Source organism: Macaca fascicularis, chromosome 6 (assembly GCF_037993035.2).
Source record: "Macaca fascicularis isolate 582-1 chromosome 6, T2T-MFA8v1.1".
NCBI classification, from domain to species: Eukaryota; Metazoa; Chordata; class Mammalia; order Primates; family Cercopithecidae; genus Macaca; species Macaca fascicularis.
In genome coordinates, this window is record NC_088380.1 from 103,423,328 (window position 1) to 103,445,859 (window position 22,532).

The 22,532-nt window shown below is 49.7% G+C and overlaps 1 protein-coding gene across 1 annotated transcript in view; it reads right to left on the reverse strand.

Moving 5' to 3' along the window:
* Positions 1 to 220: 220 nt before the first annotated feature.
* LOC135971386 (uncharacterized) overlaps positions 221 to 22,532 on the reverse strand; it is a 106,302-nt gene continuing 83,990 nt past the window's right edge. The window contains exons 5-8 of the mRNA XM_073993199.1: positions 6,012 to 6,172; positions 4,226 to 4,287; positions 1,176 to 2,517; positions 221 to 588 (exon numbers count right to left, since the gene is read on the reverse strand). Coding sequence (XP_073849300.1) covers positions 2,418 to 2,517; positions 4,226 to 4,287; positions 6,012 to 6,172 — 323 coding nt within the window. The 3' untranslated portion in view covers positions 221 to 588; positions 1,176 to 2,417. The remainder of the gene's footprint in view (positions 589 to 1,175; positions 2,518 to 4,225; positions 4,288 to 6,011; positions 6,173 to 22,532) is intronic.

A 22,532-nucleotide genomic window follows, 5' to 3' on the forward strand; every position in this document is an offset into this window, starting at 1 on the left:
GGAGAGCAGGAGCCTGGGGTCCAGGCCCAGGGTCCTGGCCTGCTGCTGTGGATGGAAACTGACACATAGCAAATATGTAACGGTAAGTAAACATGGCATTCCCCTTGGCCTGTGTAAACTACTGGCTTTGTTCTCCTTTTATGACTTGCACATAGTTCAGTGATCCCTATAAAAATATTTTGATAATCTTCGCCCACAAAACTGCAGAGAAAACCTTTAGTAGCCACCCTACTTGGAGTTGTAGGCAAATGTTTAATACGCACATCTGAAAGCATGAGACACAGTCCACAGACAGCACGCACTGGAGTTGGTGGGGCACACAGGCGGTGACAGGTGCTCACTGATTAGGTTTTAATGTCAATAATACCTGCATAAAGTGCTGATCAATAACTTAAGTGTTACAAAAATGGATGGTCCACGGTGAGTCCAGGTTGCAGGCACGTGCAGGTGGGACTGGGTCAGAGGCTCCAGGGCTGCACGTGCTCTAGCCGGCCTGAGTCTGATATGTTGTAGCTGGCCTTGTATTTGGCCAGGATCTTCATGAGGAACCGCAGCTTGAGCCACCACCGTTCTTTGGGAATCCTGTGCCTGTGGAGGGAAGGGGGGGGACAGCAGTGAGGCTGGGAGATGCCACGGCCAGCACAGCGAGCGGTCTTGCCAGAAACACGGGGGTTGTAGGGTCGGCTGAATCAACTAGATGATAAAGCCAATTTCAAGATCAAACAAAACCATTGTTTTTATATTTCTAAAAATTCTTCCCAAAGACCTAGTGGTAGTTTGTTGTTGTTTTGAGACAGAGTGTCGCTCTGTCACCAGGCTGTAGAGCAGTGGTGCAATCTCAGCTCACTGCAACCTCTGCCTCCCAGATTCAAGCAGTTTCTCCTGCCTCAGCTTCCTGAGTAGCTGGGACTCCAGGTGTGCGCCACCACGCCCGGCTACTTTTTGTATTTTTAGTAGAGACGGGGTTTCACCATGTGGGCCAGGCTGGTCTCGATCTCTTGACCTAGTGATCCACCCATCTAGGCCTCCCATAGTGCTGGGATCTTAGGCATGAGCCACCGTGCCTGGCCAAGACCTAATATTTTTTAACTGAGCTTCAGAAAAGCTAGTTCCTCAAATCCCTGAATGAGTTGCCGAATGCAACAGCAATGGACATTCCCCTGTCCTGTACTCACATTGGCTGGGTTTGCTAAGGCAATAAGACCCCGACTTATTCAAAATCCATTTGGTTCTTCAGCTCTGCCACAGGTTGAAAAATAACGTTTCTTTTGCTGATTCCCAGCACACAAACGGAATCATCGGTGGTCAATGTTTTTCCTATAAAAGGTTTAAAAACAGATTAACACTGCCCTGTCCCATGGGCAGGTGGGGGAGCAGAATCACGGGGTGAGATTCCTGGGAACCATGCTGAACCTGGCCTGGAGGCCTGGGGGAGGCTGAGAACAGCTGTGTAGTGTGGCCAGCGCCTGGCCTGGGCTTGCACAGCTCTGCTCTTGTGGGATCACCCTGATGGCTTCCTGGAAAGCAGCTTTTGTTTTTTCTCTCAGTGGAGAGAATTTTTCACTAAATAGTGGAATAGGGAAATTACTTTAAATTATGGCAAAACACTAATAAGAAATTGATGCTCACGTATACACACACTGAGGCACGAGAAGCATCCGTAGCTAAATTAGCAAGAGAAAATGGATGTAGAAAGAATCAGTCAGTTCTTCAAAAAGACAAACCGATTGAAACTATTCACATCACTGTTTTTTGTAGACTGTCATTCTTCTAAGTCGGACATTGGCAGTGATAATGGATTGCCCTAATAAAAGCACACATCTGGTATGACTGAAGAAAGCTGAGGGGGGTGGGGGTGAGAAAGATGCTGGCACAAATAACCACTCAGGAATGAGTAGGGACCAGCCATGTTGGAACCATTAACAAGAGTAATGTGTCATGTTTTCCAAAACTTTTCAGCTTATCTAAAGATTTGTTAGAATATGTAACTTACAAAACTGATTTAAGGAAAAACATGCATAGTTCTACAAACACGAAGAATTCATTCAGCAGCCAAATCTTCCTCAAAACTGGAAGTTCTGATGGATGGAGTCATAAGGAGGTTGTCCTACCAAACATCCCCAAAATAGAAGGCCCCACTTCAACTGTGAGGGAAACTGCGGGCTGACGCTCAGGATCTCCAGAGCAAAAAGCCTACACAAAAGAACTTCAGGTTGAATCTAGCAGTGATAAAAGAGAACATGTCACGCACACCCAGGAATCCAAGGTTGGTTAAATAGCAATGCTCAGAAACCAGCAGGAGTTAGAACATCACTCGCAGCTCAGTACTGAACTGAACAAGGAACCAGCAGCCTACTTCTCCCCGATAGGACAGCATTTTCACCAAGGCAGACGGCCTCCCTCCCCGGACCCCTTACCTATGCCCTGGGCCTCCCTGAGTTTCGCAGTGATCCACTCCGTAGCTCTGGCAGAGATTTTGGTTCCAAAGTTTCTATCAAATGGAGAAGGTGCCCCACCCTGTTGGGGGTTAGAGTCATATGAAATATCAGTTATACAGTCACACTTTGCTGTGAAATAGAAATGACGATTTCTATTTCACAGAATTTATGTTTTTGTTTCTAAGTCTTTAGGGATAGCTGGAACAGAACAAAACAAAATCTGTGATTCCTGTAGCCTGAACTCAGCCTGCTAAGCAAAAGTATCAAGTGTTCCCCCCTGCCCAGTAAGAGAAGGATTTTAATAAATGGAACGAGTCAACTAACCATCTCCAATATTTTAAAATCTTAAATCAAGGTTTCATAGACTCATCTGGGGTGGGGATGGGTCACAGCTTTAAGAATCTGATAACCGTTGTGGATTCTTTGACAAAGTCACACAGACGCCTACTATTTCATCATTTCAGGGGATTCATGAGCTCTCTGAAATAAGTCCACGGGCTCTGGTTTAAAAGTATAAAGAATACGAGGTGGTGAAGGAGGAGTGTGTGGGAGTTAGGAATCCTGGACCGCTGTGTCCCAGGCTCAACTCATAACACGCGTGTGCCTGCATGCAGCTCATTCCAGGTCATTCTGATTTGAGGGTGAGTGTCAAGTATCTTACACGTCTGATAATCCAGTTTAAATCTTAGGAAGCTCTGGTTTTTAACCTGATGCCGTGTTTAGTTTGAATAAGCATTTCCAAGTAATGGGGGTGTCACTGTTTTCATGAAAGCTGACAGTTCCCTTAAAATCCCCATTACTCAAACCTCACCAACGACTAGAAGCCTAAAGCTGCTGATGTTTGGCATGAATTAAAAGGTTAGATGTTTTGGCTGGGCACGGTGGGGATCACGCCTGTAATTCTGGCATGTTGGGAGGCTAAGGTGGGCGAATCACCTGAGGTCAGGAGTTTGAGATCAGCCTGGCCAACGTGGTGAAACTCCATCTCGACTGAACATACAAAAATTGGTTGGGCGTTGTAGTGGGCGCCTGTACACCCATCTACTCGGAAGGCTGAGGCAGGAGAATCTCTTGAACCTGGAAGGTGGAGGTTGCAGTGAGCCAAGATTGCACCACTGCACTCCAGCCTGGGCAACAGAGCAAGACTGTCTCAAAAAAAAAAAAAAAAAATGTCTCCCAGCTAAATGGGAGTATGCGTATACTCCAGATCATTTTGTTGTATAGTCACAACATATGCAACACAACAAACCGACCCAGGATGTCGATTTCACCTAAGCCCAGCTAACAGGGAGTCATGAAATCTTGTGCTGTCTTGCTCTGTCCCACCCAGAACGTGAATCATCCCTGTGCCCTAAAGTCTCCATGCTGTCTGTGCCTCCTGCCCCTGAGTCACTCAGTAGCCACCTTGGTTATCAGATGGTTATCAGCCCCCACCCCCTTATGTATACAGGGGGTGGGTACTATCCCCAGGTCCAGGCACCCACTGGAGTCTTGGGACACATTCCCTGAGGCTAAGAGGGATGGCTGTATTTCCTCCTTCATAAACATCAGGTGTTAGAGAAATGATTGCGAGATATCTAATAGAGTAAGACTATAAAGCAAAAGTTTTAGTTGTCTAAATGCAAGAAAGTCTTTAGAGCAACACACCACAACTCTCTTCTGCATATGCCCAGTGTGCAGTGCACTCCAGCAGCAAAGAAATTACCACTCATCCAGCCCAAAGTCACCAGAACCTAAGAACCGCGGTGTGACAGTGACCGTAAGATCAGCCCTGGTCTCTCATTCACCTGAGCACAAGGCTCCTCTGGATGGTGGTCTTTATTTTCTCCGTCAGGTGCTCCACATTGGACTGGAAAAGAGTATTTTGTTAATCAGACAATAAACTTACGCTAAGCACCCACTGTGTGCCAGGCCCTGCAGGGCGGGAAGTGCCAACCAAGCGTGGCGGTGAGTGTGGCCAAGGAGGTTGCAAGCTCTCATGGCTCAGGTCTCGGGGAGCCTCCCCCAGTCGGGGAGAGCATGTCTGCAGCGATGAATGCTGAGCGCAGGGCACAGTGAGCAGCCCTCATGGCGGCCACTAGAAATGCCTTCCAGAATCAACAGGGTCCCTCTGAAGATGATAATTCCTAGCACTCATTCACGGCTCTATTGCCCCTTATTTATTTTCATGACAATGTTCTACTCGGCGCTCTCAGCGGAAAAGAGCGAAACCCCATCTCTACTGACAAATACAAAAAACTAGCCGGGCGAGATGGTGGGCGCCTATAGTCCCAGCTACTTGGGAGGCTGAGGCAGGAGAATGGCGTGAACCCGGGAGGCAGAGCTTGCAGTGAGCTGAGATCCGGCCACTGCACTCCAGCCTGGGCGACAGAGCAAGACTTCGTCTAAAAAAAAAAAATATATATATATATATATATATATATATATATATATATATATATATAAATTTTATAAAAGTTAAAAAAAAAGTACACCTGTTTGGGGCAGCTCCATTATCATCTTATGGGACCCACTGCTGACAGCAACATCACAATGTAGTGAACGACTCCACAAGCAGTCACTATGACACAGTGAAGAAATTCATGATTCACATGTCACATAATTAGTGACAACACCAAGGCCCTTTTTACTTGATCTATTTGGCTCAGAAACAAGTAACATCCTAACTTTTTAAAAGACAACGGTGCTGGGCACGATGGCTCACGCCTATAATCCCAGCACTTTGGAAGGCCAAGGTGGGCAGATCACGAGGTCAGGAGTTCAAGACCAGCCTGACCAACATGGTGAAACCCCATCTCTATTAAAAATACAAAAATTAGGTGGGCATGGTGGCATGCGCCTGTAATCCCAACTACTCGGGAGGCTGAGGCAGGAGAATGGCTTGAACCTGGGAGTCGGAGGTTGCAGTGAGTCAAGATCATGCCACTGCACTCCAGCCTGGCTGACAGAGTAATATATAACATATATTTATTTATATAACTAACTAAAGACAATTGTTCAGTTGCATTTTATCTGCCAAGGCCTGTCCTCCTGCATGGAGTTTAGCAACTTTGAACACTGCAGGGTCCAGGCCGGGATTCTGCTGTGCCGTCGAAGCAGGGGCAGACCCCGGGGTCGGCGACACCCTTCCCTAAAAGAGCCACAGATGCCAAGAAACCACGGCCGTGTCTGTGTCAGTTTAGAGGCAGACGCAGCATCAGAAGCCTCAAGATTTAAAAGATGCTGCAGCCAGCTCCAGAACCAGTCGCAGACGTGGGTGGTGACTGTCAGCGGAGGCACTCAAATCGTTTGTGACAGAAGTGAGAAAACATTACACAACAGACTACATCAAAAAAACAAGCTTGTGTTTCACACAAGAGACTAGAAGGTGTCCTCAACCAGGCACGTCCGCCATCACCTGACACTTGGGAGAGGCACCTGGGCGATGCGAAGGGCATCAAGCGTGGCATGTTCGGTAGCACCTCCGTCTCCATGCCCCCTCGAAAAGCAAACCACCCTAGACACGATGATTCGCTCCGCAGCACCGAGAGGATCCCAAGGGGACGGTCCCCTGAGGCCAGCCCCGTCACATACCTGCAGATCCCCAATGTCGAAGGGCTCTTCGAAACTGTATGCAGCATCGGCTCCGGCCGTGAGCCCCCCCATGTTGGCCAGGTAGCCACAGTAGCCGCCCATGGTCTTGATGAACACGCGCCACTTGGTTCCGCTGGCAAACTGTTGATGCGGTCGCAGGTCTGGTCAGAGAAGAGATCAGTCACTCCAGCCTAGGGCCAGGGTGCACCCACCATCCCAGAGCTCCCCTACCAGTGAGTGCAGCAAGGCCCCACACCGTGCCTGAGCATGCGGTCCCAGCATCGCACAGGGGTGAAGGGTGTGCAGCAGCCAGGATGTGCCTCGGAGTGGGTGTGAACATGCCCCCCCCCCCTCGCCAGCCACCTGGAGGTGACCTCGATGACCTGTGGTGGGGACCTGGCCATCTGCCGCTCCCTTCTCCCAGGCCCCATAGGAGGAGACTGAAAAGACGACCCCATAAGCCAGCTCACTCCATGCTGCTCTCCGACTGTCCCTGCTGAAGCAGCTTTCACCAGACACGGACACGGTTAGGTGTGAGCTGAGAAGTTAGGGGGCTGTCACCTGCCAGCTTTGTCCATGGGAACAGCTGTGCTATTCTATTTTCTTCAGAAAAGCTCCCTGTGATTTTAGAGTTGTGGCCGTCTTCCATCCATTGGTGAATGTTACATTAATAGAAACTCTACTCAAAGTCAGATGGTGGTTCTTACACCCAGGCGCCTGGGGGTCTTTCGGATAGCATAGGCATGAGGTCCCAGAGTGAAATGTCTGCCATCCGCCCTCCACAAGGACCCAAGCTCAGCAGGGAGAAAGACAGCAGAGAAATGCATCGGCCACCTTCCCACCCACACACCAGTCCGGGCTACAGCACCCTCTCCTGGCACTCTGCAAAGCCTCTGCCTGGGCCTCAGCTCCCACCCCGGCCCCCTCTAATCTGTTCACACAGACTGGAGACCCATCTATAAAAAACATAAATCTGATCAGTTCTTGGTTCATTCAAAACCCTTTGCTCACTTCAAGTACACGTCAAGCCTTTCTCTGGAATCCCTGGCCCCTCCTGCTTCTGACACCAGGTCCGGCTCTAGCTCCAGCCACCCCAGGTCCTCCTCGGGCCTCTCCATATGCTGGCCGCTATGTACATCACATTCAGGCACAGTGGTGGGCAGGAGAGCAGCCCCCAAAGGAATCCCGGTCCTAATCCCTGGAACCTGGGGATGTTCCCTCATGAGGTGATAAAGGTGAATCCTGAGGACTACCCAGGTGGACCCTAAGTGCCACCACCTGCATCGGCAGATGAGAGGTGCAGAGGCCCTGGAGCAGGATGCTGCACACCCACATGGGAGGAGGAGGTGCCAGGGAACAAGGCGTGCAATGCCCGGGGCTCTGGGCACCTGAATGGGCCACGAGGGACTCTCCTGGAGCAAACACTCTGGCCTCAGCCCATGGCTCCCACCCTCCAGAGCTGTGCGAGAATGAGTAGTATTTTCCAGCCCCAGGTGTGTGGTCAGGGTCACAGTGGCCACGGGACACACACAGGCACCTTCCTCAGCTCTGACCCCGAGGGAAATGTCATTTCCTCAGGAAAACGTCACCTGGTTTCTAGGACCGCAAAGTTCCCTCTGTCAGGGGCCCTCGGGGCACCCCATGTCCTCTCTTCATAGAAATCACCACGGTGTCTCCCTGTAGTTACCTCGTGGTTATTTGACTTGCAGTCCTCACTAGGCTGCACATTCCATGAGGGCAGGAACTGTGGGCTGGGCTTACACCACTGCACTATCAGCAGGACCCGGCCAAGCCCCCACAGCAGGCGCTCAAGAAATGATTGTCTCTGAATGACACAAGCACAGTATTCCCCAGCCAGCCAGCCAGCCGTCCGTCCGTCCGTCCGTCCGGGTCAAGGGCTGATCCTGCAGGATTCCCTAACAGGCCTCCATGGGACTCAACCAAGAGTAAAAGCACGAAGTGGGAGTGTGGACTTGAGACTGGGAGCCACACGAGAGTCTGTGCACCAAAGTTTAACACCCACTGGGAAATTTTCACTTGAGTACTTCGGATGAAATTTAAAAGCACATTTTGTTGAATAAACACAGGCTTGATTAAACCATTCCAACCTATACTTCATTTCTTTGGCAGACTCTTTTCCTCCCAAAATAATTGGTTGACGTATTCAAAACTGAACATGGGCTCTAGTTAGAGGGCCACTTTGCATTGTGTCAAAGCCCATATGGGGAGAGAAACAGGCAACGGGAAGAATTACTGTCTTTGTGCTTAGGGAGGACAGAGGACAGAAACCCATCAAGGGTCCAAAGAGCCCACAACTGCCTTCTTGAAGGGCCAGTGCAGAATTCTGAGGGTTTCACTCTTCCACCTGTCTGTAATTGGGTCTCTAATTGTGATCTAAGACTTAAGATGCTGTAAGGCTTTCAGACTTTCCCTTTGTCTTAGAGAATCCCAGGCACGGGAAGAAAAATGTTGGTGGGGCATCAGGACCCCCAGAGGCACAAAGCCTCATAGATTATTTCTCCAACTGAATCTCCCCCGCAGCCCACCCTGAGGTGGGGAATTACTGTCACTCGTTCAAAGAATGATATCAACTGCTTAATGGCAAAAGAATTCTGCAGGCAAAGCAGCTCTCCCAAGAGGCTGATTTGTGCCCGAGCGTGTCTGAGTTCTGGTCCCGCCAGGCTGCCGCTGTGGGTGTGTAGAACAGTGGAGCCCTGACAGCTGAGCCATGCCCCCAACCGTGTGCTCCTCTGAGTGTAAACGCAGTGACAGCTGGGATGGAAGTGTCTGCCTTTGCTGGAGCTTAGATACAGCTTTCCTGAACTCTCTCCTCATTACCTAGATCGCATCTGAAGCCTGAATTAGCTTCTAAAAATAGCAAGTCACTCTGGCCGTGCCTCAGGCAATTAGTCGAAGTAGCACTGACAAGGAGGCGGCCAATCCCAAGCGTGGCCCTGCGTGGACAGCAGTTGTAAGTGGCACTTGTCAGGCAGAGCCTGTGACCTCAGCCATTCTTGCCTCACAATGGGATGTGCCCAGCAGACACAACCCCTTGTAAGGGCACACACACTATCCTGCTAGGAAATTCCCCAAGGAGTCCCATGGGAGCAGGAGCCCCAGGCTACAGTTCAAACATCACCAGCACTTTGCTCCATTGGTGTTAAGAAACATAAATTGGTGGTGAAAGATAAGGTGGTGTTTGCTACAGTGTTAAGATAGAAAAAAGGCACTGACTTCTCTGTGAGAACCACCTTGTTCTGTGAATCTGCAGGGAGGCCAGTTTTCCCATGACTGGTATCCCTCATGGCAGCCGAGCCTCTGCTGAAGTCGGTGGCCAGAAGGGGCAGGGGGTGGGGCTCCCATCCCTGCTACAGCAAGGGACCTGCAGCAAAGCACAGCCGCTGGCCGGGGTAGTGCTGCGCTGAGTGCGGGGTGCGAGGGTGGAAGCATGTGTGGACATCTACAAGGTGCTAAAGGAGAGTGAAGCCAGCGATGGCTGGACCCTAATGGCATTCAGTGAACAGAGGTCAAGCGCGGGGGCCCAAGGAAGTCCAGGGAACAAGCCAGGGCTAGCCTCTGCCAGGCCAGTACAGCACCAGGGAACGCAACAGGGAGAAGCCCAGGAGAGAGATGGCCCTCAACTCGAGTGGGAGGCACAGGAGGCTGCAGTCGACCTCACGACCCCTCCACTCCCTTCCCTGCACTGGAACTCAGTTCTGAAGGAAGAAGCCAGAACAGAACTACTGTTTTCCTGGGTTCTGTGCCAAGCTGAACTAAGGAGTCTCCAACAGGGCTGGGAGTTTTCACCGCAAACTCCGGAGCTGGTTCGGACGTGAACATCTAAGCTAAAGGCCAGCGGCTGCTCTCCAGGAGACACCCGGCGGCCAATCCACTGACATGACCCCACGTTCCAAGGTGGCCACCATCCCGTCTGCAGCCGAGTGAGGACCCTCTCTGCAGCAAAGGCCTGTGGAACTACCACAGGTCCTCATGTCCAGCTCATGACCATAGAGGTTGGTCAGCTTATCAGGGACCTGAGGGGCCACCTTGCAGGTGTCAGCACCACGCCCATAACCAGCAGAATTCACTCCTCCCAAAGCAAATGTTGGTGAAACTGCCTGCCCAGGAGGGCATGATCTGGGCTCTCTAAAGAACCTCTCATCTCAACAGGAAGGCTGTGGTTCCAGGCAGCGGCCCCCAGTGGTCACAGCTCTGTCCCATATCTCGTACGTACCAGGCACTCAAACCCCTTCCTGCAGGCTCCCACAGCTGGCCCTGCAGCCTCGCTACTCAACGCAGGCAGGAGAGGCCGGCTCCAGAGAAAAGGTGCTCAAAACTCCCCTAGTCTAGGTGGGATAGAAACACGACCCCAAGGACTGGATATATCATCTCACTTTTAATCAATAAAGACAGGTTCTCCCTAAGGCAGAGAAGCTAAAAAATTTACCCTGTTCTGGCCAGTGTGACTGACATAAAGCCAAGCTAACAAAGGGTGGGGGGGAAAGAGTAATAATAAATCTGGCTCATTCTTAGCACAGAAGAAACAAATTGCTAAAATAAAATAAAGAAAGCAAGGCGAGGAAACGGGGTTCTCTTACCTGGACAACAGCAGTCAGGCCAGTGTCGGCGCCCAGGCTTATTTCTGTGCCCGGGACATTGTTGTTAATCGTGGCCAGCACCACACACAGGGGGATGCAAAGCTCCCGGTGGCGGCCTTGCGCCTCGGCCATGTCGCACGCGCTCTTGTAAGCCTGAAGCACCAGGGCCAAGTGGTTAGCGGGGGTGCTGGGTGCTCACCTGCCAGCCCCAGGGCCTCCGCTGAGGTCCAGGAAGGGACAGGAGGGACCTGAGTCATCAGGGGAAGCCAGTTCATGTGGGTCAGGGGACCAAGGGGAGCTCTGGAGGCCATGTGAGAGCAGGACAGGCCTCAGCGACACAGGGGGCTCCCTGGGCACAGCCCAGGTCCTCATGAAAGGGGAGGCCTGCAGGCAGCACAGCAGGGTGGGTGTGAGGCCGGCAGCAGAGCAGCTTGCAGGCAGCGGCGAGTTAGTCACGAGCGGGACAGCTCAGCTCTCAGCATCTCATCGTGGGTAAGGGAGGCCAGGGTGGTCAGGACGTTTAAAGGCAAAGCCAGTCCTGTAGCTTTCTGTAGGCAGGTCACAATCAGTGGTATGGGGCACACAGCTGTAAGGACCACACTAAGTGACCGCCTTCATCATGCAGAGGCAGCCTCCACGCGCAGGCAGGGAAGGAGGCGGGCAGCTGGATTACCAGTGGGCCACACTCAGCCCCACGCCACATCTCTGCTCTCCGGCGGGAAGTCACACACAAAGCCACACAGGCGAGCAAGAACCTGAGTTGCTGCTCTGGGGTTCCACTGGGAAATGGGCTCTGGTGTCAGAAAGGGGAGCGGTTCTTGAGCCCATGTGCACCGGGCTTTTTCAGGCTCCACCTCAGGGTGTTAACCAAGATAACAGCAGGACAGGTCCACATGCCCACTGTTCCCAGCTCCAAGTGGCCCCACACAGCAAGGTGTTTTTGTCATCCACTTGGTGGCAAAATCGACTATTTATGGACTTGGACGTGTCCCTCTTACTGTGAATATCCCCACATCTGCTGCAGAAATGCTACTGTTGGGATGCAAGGCAGGTCCCACATCTCCCCGGGAGAGTTGGACAGTGAGCGACCCAGGCTCTGCAGCCCTGGTGCAACCCAAAGCATCCCAAGGCCAGTAGCCCGTGTGGGCCGAGGACTTCAGACAGCGGGTGCAGATCCGTGGCAGGTGAGTTCACAGCATGGTGGGTAGCAGGGTAAGGTGGGTGGGTCAGTGCTGAGTGACCACGAGGTGAGCTGTGAGCAGGGGCTCCCGTGCCCCCATGGCATGGCCTCCACGTCCACCCAGACCCAGCACATGCCCAGCTCTTGGGCTGCTCTGTACAGGCTCTGCCTTGCAGGCTCTGGCCATGGCAGTTTTTGCAGGACTTCAATCCAAATGCCAGCCTGCTTCCCAGCCAGAAACACTCATCTGGGGATATTGGCTGGCCTGGTGCCCAGGATGTGGCCCTGTCAGCACTACCACGTGGGGGGCTCCTTATGCTCTTCAGACAGGTGATGTCACTCCTTTATTGTGGAATACCCTAGCCCAGGACTAACCAAGACTGGCTGCGGGAAGCTGGCTGCTTCTCCAAGAAGCCCTCACTGGAAGCCAGAGGGTGTGGGTGACCTGGGGCCAAGGAGGGGCCTGAGGCACACAAGTGGGCAGGTGGGGGTGTCTCGGCTCCTTAACTCCGCCTTGAAATCTGTGAGAATGGCCACATTGCTGCAAATCCTCTCTCCCCTCTTCCCTGTCGCTCCTCTTTTCCTTCCTTCAGTCTCCAAAAAAGGGGAGGGAAGACTTCAAGATGGGGAGAGACCCTGCCCAGAAAAGCATAAAGCTCTCAAGACCAAACACAGCCGGGCCCCTGGGTCCGTAGTGGGGCCACTATGACAAGGAATTACTCACAAGGCTGTAGTCACCGCCACCTTCGCGAAACCTGACAGCAGCGTGACACCCACCTACTGTGTTTCTGATGTGACCTGATCAAGCTTACAGGACAGAATAATGCACCAGCCAGCACTAAGGAATGAAAGGAGTCCAACCGAAACTCCCTGCAGTCATATCCTGAGAATGTGTAACACCTGCTCTGAGGTATTTCATTCCTTCTGTTCTGCCAGAAAGACCCACTCACCAGTGCCTCATAGATTCTGAGGGGCTGTGGCGTCAGCTAAGCATCAATGCTGCCAAGAAGGAAATCACGAGGATGACGACTTCACCACATCAGTGCCTCATAGATTCTGAGGGGCTGTGGCGTCAGCTAAGCATCAATGCTGCCAAGAAGGAAATCACGAGGATGACGACTTCACCACATCAGATCCGCCCAGGGCTTCTGAAGCACAACATGGCCACGTCCTGAGCCAGACTCCTGCTATGGAGCCCGTCCTTTGCTTGGAGGGACTTTCCGCAGCGTCCCTTGTCTCCAGCCCCAGACGCTGGGAGCATCCCTTCTCCCAGTTCTAACCAGAAACCTCCCTGGATGGTGCAAACATCCCCTGGGGCACAATCACCCCAATAAGAATCACCAAATTTACTGAACAACTGGAGTCATCCACAGACCTCAAACATAAATGCTGCCCAAGGCCAGGCCATGAGTCACGGGTCACAGAGGGTGTTGGCCGGACAGGAAAGAGACGCTCACTCCCACACATCCTCAGGCTCCAATGGCTTCAGGACAGTGGCTGGAGCGACCTGGAGCCATCCACGTCAAGTCGCCTCACGCCCTCATTTCCTGAGTTCGCCACCAGCTCCTGTGTTCTACAGCCAGGCGAGCCCAGTTCAGACCCAAATCCAAACCTTCTCAGGATTCACCCTGTTTGGCCATCAGTAAACAGGGCTCTGGAGAAAAGAGCTGCCATGTTCACATCTCGGTCCCTCTCCCTTCAGGGGTGCAGAGAGGGACCCTCAGCGGCTTTCTCGTCCCTGCCCCAGCTCCCGAGCAGCTGCAGCATTCGCCAGGGTGACCTCAATCAGCCGACATCACTCACCCATCACGAGACTAGAACCACAGCACTCCCAAGACAGCCTCATTTTCGGAGCTCAGGATCAGAAGGGCAATGAGGACACACACATACACTTACCAAGGTGGCTATGCCTGGCCAACGGGAGGCTCAACTAACTACACACTCCAGTTCTTTCTCTATTGTAATCAGTTAACTTAAGGCCCAGCGTGGTGGCTCATCCCTATAACCCCAGTGGCTTTGAGAGGCCAAGACGGGGGGACTGCCTGAGCCCAGAAGTTTGAGACCAGCCTGGGCAACACAGGGAGACCTCGTCTCTGTAGAAATACAAAAAATTAGCCACGCACGGTGGCAAGCACGTGTAGTCCCAGCTACTCAGGAGGCTGAGGTGGGAGGATCGCCTAAGCCTGGGAGGTCGAGGCTGCAGTCAATCGTGATTGCATCACTGCACTCCAGCCCGGGAAACAGAGGCCCTGTCAAAAAAAAAAAAAAAAAAAAAAAAAAAAAAAAAAAAAAAAAAAAAAAAAAGAGAAAAAGAAAAAAAAAAAAAGAAAAGAAAATGGGCCGGGCGCGGTGGCTCCAGCCTGTAATCCCAGCACTTTGGGAGGCCGAGACGGGCGGATCATGAGGCCAGGAGATCGAGAGACGATCCCGGCTAACACGGTGAAACCCCGTCTCTACTAAAAAATACAAAAAAACTAGCCGGGCGAGGTGGCGGACGCCTGTAGTCCCAGCTACTCGGGAGGCTGAGGCAGGAGAACGGCGTAAACCCGGGAGGCGGAGCTTGCAGTGAGCTGAGATCCGGCCACTGCACTCCAGCCTGGGTGACAGAGCAAGACTCCGTCTCAAAAAAAAAAAAAAAAAAAAAAAAAAAAAGAAAAGAAAATGAAATTGTTTAACCTAGCTTTAAGAAACTGGAATGAATGAAAAACTGAATTTAAAACAATCGCATAATAAATCACACAGTCCCTCCAAGGGAAGTCAAAGCGGGTGGAACTGATCATTTGCGGAGTGTTTGCCTCACGTATTTTGGTTTTCAAATTTTGACCCTACACATTTGTTACATATTTACAATCAAAAAAAAAAAAAGTTATTTATAGCGGAGGACCCTGGAATTAAAGAGAGATTTTCTTCATGCCCGAAAGTGTACATCACATACCACAAGGATCTATGCTTTGTGTGGAAACTTGAAAATAAAAAAAGTCACAGGGAGATCAACACCAGCTTTGTCCCACATCTTCAGATGCCCATCTAACTGCAGTGACTGCTCTCAAATTCTCCACTCATTCCCTCTGGGTAAGTTCCAATTAGGTAACTATTAGGGAAAAAGGAAGCTTCAATACCTCCCATTGCACACCCAACTTTCACAGACCCAAAAATCCAGCTAAAGCAGGTGAAAGAGCAGTGAAAGCCATGCTGGAATCCTCTCTGTGAAACACACTCAGGTTCACATTCCCAGCACGAAGGTAAACCCAGAGCCGGGCCAGCCCTGCAGCAGCAAAGCCGTGACGCCCGTCACCAGCAAAGCAGAAGCAACATCTAGGTCAGAGATTAGTGACTGCCAAAAATAAGGTGAACGTTGCCCCCAAAGCCAGTGAACACGGGAAAACCTGGACAGGTTTCCTTCACAAAGGAAGTGAAGAAAGTTTAAGACGCTCAGAAAACCAAGAAACGAGTGCTAAGCATTACTTGCCATATGAGCTGTATGTTAAAAGCTTGTTTTTTTATTTACCAGCGCTAGAAATAAGTTTCATGCCAAGGGTTTACAAAAAACAAAAACAAAACAGAAAACTTTGAAAAGTATTCGTGAGAACTAAGTCACACAAGAAAAATTAAAACTTGAGAATTAGTGAAAAATTTTAGACATCAAATTTTTAAAAAATGAAATACTTCCTGCATTAGATACGGATCTTCAGACTCTCATGTGAATCACCAAGTGTGACACACAAACGTGGGGTAGGCGTATATTTCTTTTAGTTGGAAATGGCGGCACGTGTCTGTGGTCCCAGGTACTCGAGAGGCTGAGGTGGGAGGATCACCTGAGCCCAGGAGGTCGAGGCTGCAGTGAGCCGAGATCACACCACTGCACTCAAGCCTGGGTGACAGAGTAAGACCTTGTCTCACAAAGAAAAGTAAAACAAAGAAAACAAAGCAAAACAAAACAAAAAACAGAAGAATATATTTCTATGTTTTATTATTGTCTTTTGGCAAAAAAATTAGCCCCAATATTGCCTTAGATGTAATTTAACATCCCCACTTTACAAAGGGGAAAATGAGGTCAACAGCCAAGACCAAAGAGAAAACAAATGCAATGGTGCATTCAGGACAATGACTACAATTACAAAATATTCAGTTCAATTTCTACCCTCAGCATCAAGGCAGGGGTTCATCATAATGGGTATTGGATGCTCAAAGAAAATTTAGGCTCAGCATTAATAATAATTTTTTAAAAGCAAATTTTAATGCTGGTGCAATCACAGGAGACTGCGGCCCAGCCCTCCTCAGCGCTGTAGGTACTCACGGGCACTCCCGGGGTCTTGGCCACACTACGTCCCCGCCGGTGGCCACACAGAAGAGGCGGTAAAACTTTTTGGGAGTGAGATAAAAAATGTTCAGAGTCTAAAAGCCTACTTTTCGGGGGTAGGGGCGGCGAAATAACGAGAAGCTCTCATTCAGGATATTTGTAAAAGGCTGTTTCTAGCGCTCGGTAGACAAAAAGGGCGGGGGCCCACAGGTTAGAGTCAGCCAGCGCCCATCTGGTGGGGCGCACACGGACTTACGTCGGTGATAGTGTTCAGGGCTGTGTCTGCCCCGATGCTGAAATCGGAACCCGGCACATTGTTGGACACAGTAGCGGGAACCATGATCATGGGCACACAGAACTCCTTGTGCTTCTCCCGGGCAGCTGACAGCTCCAGGAGTCCCATCTAAATTGATCCAGTATCTGCACGCTGGCTGCTCAGAGGCCGTGGTGTGGAACGGCCAGGACATCGCTTAGTCATACGGGGCACAAGCACGTCACTTGCCACTCCTGTCTATTTCATCAAACCCTATTTTCTCCTGAATATTGACCATAGCAAAGTCATTAGCCTTCGAGATACATTTGAAACATCAACTTGCTTTGTTCAAGAGGTTTAAGACACAAGTAAGTCTTTCTTGCCATGCTCAACACACACTGCCCGCCGTTTCTGAAGTCAGTGTTTCTGGAACAAAAGCCTCGGCCTACCCCGTGAACATTCACGCTGAGCACTGTCGCGAGTCTGCTTGGCCATCCAGCAGGGGGCAGGAGAGAGCCGCAGGGGGCAGGAGAGAGCCACAGGTGCCGCGTGGGGTCCCTGCAAAGGCGCCTCACTCCCTCAATCAAGGACAGTGCCTCTTGCCAATCCAGCGGCTTCCTCCAAGGGGAAGCGGACTCTTCAGGTGCCACCGCACTGACTTCAGACGGCTCAGCCAATGGGGCAACAGATTCAACAGAGTTCCATGTTGTTAAAGGAAAACTTCTGTTACCAGACAACCTTAATATCAGATTCAACTTAAAATAATCAACAAGATTGTTTCCAAACCAACATGCTACTAGTGCCTTATCTTTCAATGCTGCTTAAACACGGAGAAGTATGAGGAAAAAAGAGCATGGCACTTACTTCTTAAAAAATAACACCTCTTCCAGGTTCATTTTACCCATATCATAAAGACTTAGAACTGTGGATTCCCTACAGGAACGTGGAGTGGGGGTGGATCCCCACGCTGACCCAGCCTCCCCCCAGTCAGTCACCCCCCCACCTCGGGGTTCACACCTCTCCAGGCCCTGTCACTTCAACAAGGAAAGGTGGCCTCTCTGAGCTCTCTTCGCAGGGAGCACCCGAACGGGAGCGAGAGAGAGACAGACACACCCACAACTACTTGAAAATCCTGAAATACAATACATATTTAAGGACTTCGTTATTAGTTTTTTTAAAACTGTAAGAACAAAGTGAGAGAATAAAGTGAGCCTAGTTTTAAACTCTCTGCCACAATAACACCGTGTACATCTGTCTTTTACTGTTTGTTCCTTCTCCAGCAGCTACTGCCTGGCTGGCTGACTGCAGGAGAAGAGCCTCTGGTACTCCCGGGAGGCCCTCGGTAAAAGCATGAGCACCACGATCATGTCTCAGGACACCGCACATGTTAGGGTGGCCCACAGACCGCCGTTCCCAATGCCTAGAAGGCACTGAACGGGCCTCCTGCTCTTTGTAAATGTCAACTCTCCTAAACTATGTTGTGTTGAAAACTTTTAACTGCAGTCCACACATACTTCTTTGTTTCCATCTTGTTTTTATCCTAGAGGCATATTATTGTAGAAAATCAAGTTTACAAGGTTGAAGGGTTTTCTGAAAGTCGACTTCTAATCCTGTAAGGAAAAAAAAAAAAAAAAAATGGGCCAGATGTGGTGTTCACGCCTGTAATCCTAGCAGTTTGGGAGGCCGAGGCGGGCAGATTGCTTGAGCCCAGGAGCTCAAGACCAGACTGGAAAACATGACAAAACCCTGTCTCTACTAAAAATACAAAAAAAAAAAAAAAGTTATCTGGTCATGGTGACATGTGTCTATTCCCAGCTACTCAGGAAGCTGAGGTGGGAGGATCACCTGAGCCCAGGAGGTGAAGGCTGCAGTCAGCCAAGATTTGCGTCACTGCACTCCAGCTTGGGCGACAGAGTGAGACCCCGTCTCAAAAAAACAAAAAGCAAAAACCAACTGTATAAATCATTACTGAAGGGAGCTGGCCGGGCACAGTGGCTCACGCCTGTAATCCCAGTACTTTGGGAGGTCAGGGTGGACAGATCACCTGAGGTCAGGAGTTTGAGACCAGCCTGGCCAATATGGCAAAACCCCATCTCTAATAAAAATACAAGAATTAGCCGGGCGTGGTGGCAGGTGCCTGTAATCCCAGCTACTCGGGCAGCTGAGACAGGAGAATCACTTCAACCCGGGAAGCAGAAGTTGCAGTGGGCCAAGATTGCGCCACTGCACTCCAGCCTGGGCAACAAGAGCAAGAGTCCACTTCAAAAAAAATAAAATTAAAAATAAAAATAAAAGGGAGCTAATGCTTTTCATTTAAGGGAAGGGAGAAGAACATTCAGTATTTATACATCTTACGCACACATCTGCAGTGGTGCCCTGAAGTATTCAAGATACACATTCCTACAAACATAGCTCAAAACTACTCACCAAGTTATATGCTAACAGCACATGCACTGCAAGAATGCTACATTATATTTTTAAAGCATCTATATCCAACGTTTTAGCATACTGGCGGTTTTGCCTTCAGGTGCTGTATGCCTAAATTGTTACATGTTTAGTCATTCATTTTAGAATTTAATGACTTGCTTTAGACAAAAGAAATATATTTAAACATAAGCTACTAAATTAATGACTTAGGGGAAAAATTACTCAATTAACTTGGAAGTTAAACTTTGCAAACTGAATTTGTTGGACCTCATGTAAGCTAGATGATCAGTTTTTTAAATTGTTGTGTGTTTCCCTCGAGGATGGAAGTCTCTCCTCTTTTCTCTCATGCACTGTGCACACCACTGCAGCCTGTGCCTCTTGTCCACCGCGCCACAGTGCAGCCTGCAGTTTACCCTGTACCACGCCTTCCACACCTTAGTGACTTTCAGGTAAGTATAACCAAGAAGGAAATGAAAAGCAGATAAATGATCTCCACCCCCACATCCAGGATGCAAATGTTAAACATTCATCAAAGTAAAACCAAAAACCCATGTTAGCTCACGATTGTAACTGGCAGAGTTATGTGCATGGCAATTTTAAAAGTCTAGTTATGTAAAAACCTAATAGAAAGTCTCAAGAAATACAAAGTTTATACAAAAAGACATCTGCAAACATTGACAGTGAGGAGAGGGCTTCACTCTGCATCCAGCCTGTCCTGGAAGCCATGGCCAAATGCCAGGTTGTATAGATCCGAAAAGCAGAAAAAAACAAGTGTTGAAATGTGTACAGTCTCAGCAATGTCCAAATTTAATGTAAGATGCTCAGAAGTCTTGAATTTCCAATCAGAAAACAGGAACATGAGCAAGTTCCCCAGCAGTGCCCACCTTCTGCCTACGGCACGTATAATAGGAACGCTGGCCACCTTGGGGGGACAGAGGCTTCCTGGTCACATTTGCTCTGGCAGTCGCACAGCTGGCCCCACCACAAACACCTGGCTAATACTGAAAAACCACCCGCTCCCTGGGCTTTGCTCACTCTAGCTGGGAGAGCGTATTTACAGAGTACATTATCGACTGAGTCCTCGTTCAATCCGTCAAACTTGTTGAAGGCAGAGCAACCCCATTCCTGGCCCAATTAAGTGAACTGAGCAGAGCAAATGCCCCCAGTTGGACAGCACTCAGTCACAACAGCAGCAGCCACTGTTCACAGGGTGCTGGCTTTGTGCTGGGAACAGTTCCAAGCGTCTTCTTTCTGTCCGAGGAATGTGCACTGCAACGCTGTGGGGCCATTTGCAACGTCTACCAGAGTTCTGAGCCAGCCAAGTCCAGGCTGTCTGTGGGCCTCGCTGCATGGCAGTCCACGTCCCCTGCAGACAAGACTTCACTGCAGGGACCGCGGGTTCCAGGGCTGCCTTGAGGCACATGCTCCCTTCACCACCTCTTCCTGGCCCCTGACACCAACCCTCATCACCACTGCTGCCAACACTTTATTTTCTCATGGCTCCTGAGGGGCCTATTCTTTCTGCCCTTCCCTGCTCCCTGCGTCCGGCTTAGAGGATGCCCACATCAACATCAACGCTCACGTAATCACCACCCCTTCCATGGGGCTTGATGCCTAGGAGTCTCAATATCAGAAAGTCAGATTCCTGTGCTTGTTGGAGAATTTATTCCCATTGTGGAAGTGAAGGAGATAAAATTCTAAGTGCCTGCAATAACCTCATTTCCACAGCTAAGCAACTTCAGTAGTAGCACAAAACAAAAAAGCTTTTTTTTTTTTTTTTTTTTTTAACTTTTTTTATACAAGCTAAAAACAATTTAATTTTTACATCCACGTTCTCATCAGCTCTCACCTGGTGAGCAGGCAAATAGTAATTTTCAAAGAATCAAATTGTTCCATAATTTTAACACTTAGCATTATCACTATTAAGCAAGAATTATCCCAAAAATACACGATGATCTTGTTCTCACATTCAAAAATAGGTTGTCACACAGTGAAATAGCTCTTAATGCAAAGGAATGTTTCTTTTCAGGTTTCTGTTCTGGGGAAAAAAAAAAATCTGGCAAAGAGATAAACATTAATTATGTAACTATCCAAAATGCCTCCGAGAGAAATAATGCCATCCAATTAGTTCTTTAAAGTGTTACAAATGCAGCTGAGTTTTAACAGTAATTTGTCCATAATTATCAAAAGAATCTTCAGAAATCTTGATACTGAATGGATAACCATAAATGGATATAAAACGCAAAGGCAAAGCGGAAGAGTTAACATTTGGGGTAGATTTTGGCCCCTATTTTTAACATACGCATAGTTATTTACCTAGCTAAACTATATCCCTCTCCTCCCTCCTAGGCTCTTCAAGCCTGATTTTCAAGCATAGACTGGTTTTTGGTACATGAAGGCAGCTTTAAAAGATGTCAGGATCGGGCCGGGCACGGTGGCTCAAGCCTGTAATCCCAGCATTTTAGGAGGCCAAGGTGGGCCGATCACTTGAGGTAAGGAGTTCGAGACCAGCCTGGCCAATATGGCAAAACCCTGCCTATATTAAAAATTTTTGTAATTAGCCAAGCGTGGTGGCACACACCTATAATCCCAGCTACTCGGGAAGCTGAGGCAGGGAGAACTGCTTGAACCCAGGAGGCAGAGGTTGCAGTGAGCCAAGATCGCACCACTGCACTCCAGCCTGGGCGACAAAGTGAGACTCTCTCAAACAAGCACTTAGCCCTCAGAAGAAGCTTGAGCATCCCCTGCCCAAACCAACCCAAGGAATCACATGGCAGTGGTTATCATCTGATTTTGACACAATAAAGTTCTATTCTCCTCTCTAAACACAATGGTAAACACTTGCCATCAGCCCACACAAACTCCCAGGACCCAGTAACACCGGACGAGCAAGATTAATGGGCCACGTATGCAGGGTTCAGCTGCAGAAAGTGATGGCACCAAGAATGGGTGTGTGCTCAAACCAGATTCCTTGCTTTCAGGGTGGAGGGTCTCCCCGGGAAGATCATCCAGCGGGATGGTTTCCACTTCCACCATGAGGAGGAAACGGGGGTTTCCTGAGGACACTGACAGGACTTGGGTCTACTGTCCCTTTGTCCTCTGTTCTGTTATGGGATGAGGGTGGGCTGAAGGCAGGTTCTCCCTACATCTTCCAGGCAAGAGAGATGGAGCTGACAAGTGGACGACGGCTTTTCCAAAACATTCCCATGTTCATAACCTGTAAAGGACCAACTTTCCCTGGAGATCTGTGAAGCAGTATCATTGATTCTCTTCCATTAGGGACAACCCGGTGGTACGGGAGGCCGGAGACGGCATCCGCGCTGGGTCAGCCTCTGCGTGGGTCTGAGTCAGTCACTTGTGCCTGGGCCTCAGCATGCTCGTCTGTCAAATGGGCGGCCCCACAGACCAGTGACTTTCAAGCAGAGGTCCAAGGAGGTTGCCCAAGGACAGGGAGGGGGAGGGGGGAAGAAGAAGAAAACTGTCCAGGGAATGGGGGGGGGGGGAAGGGAGGAGGAGGAAGGAGCAGATGGGGGGTTCTCTGAGGAGGAGGACCAAGTTTCAGAGGTGTCTTGGAGTCAGAGGTGGCAGTGGCTTGGGCTCTAGGCCCTCTGTTGCATAGTTTTAGGCTTTAGCTATATTTGTGAACACTTTAAAAGATTTAATTTGAAGAAAACCGGAGTTGGGGATACTTTGATTCTAAAACACAATTTCTCAAGCCTAAGACTAAGTGCTAGGCATTGCTCATTCTGTTACCGTCATTTCC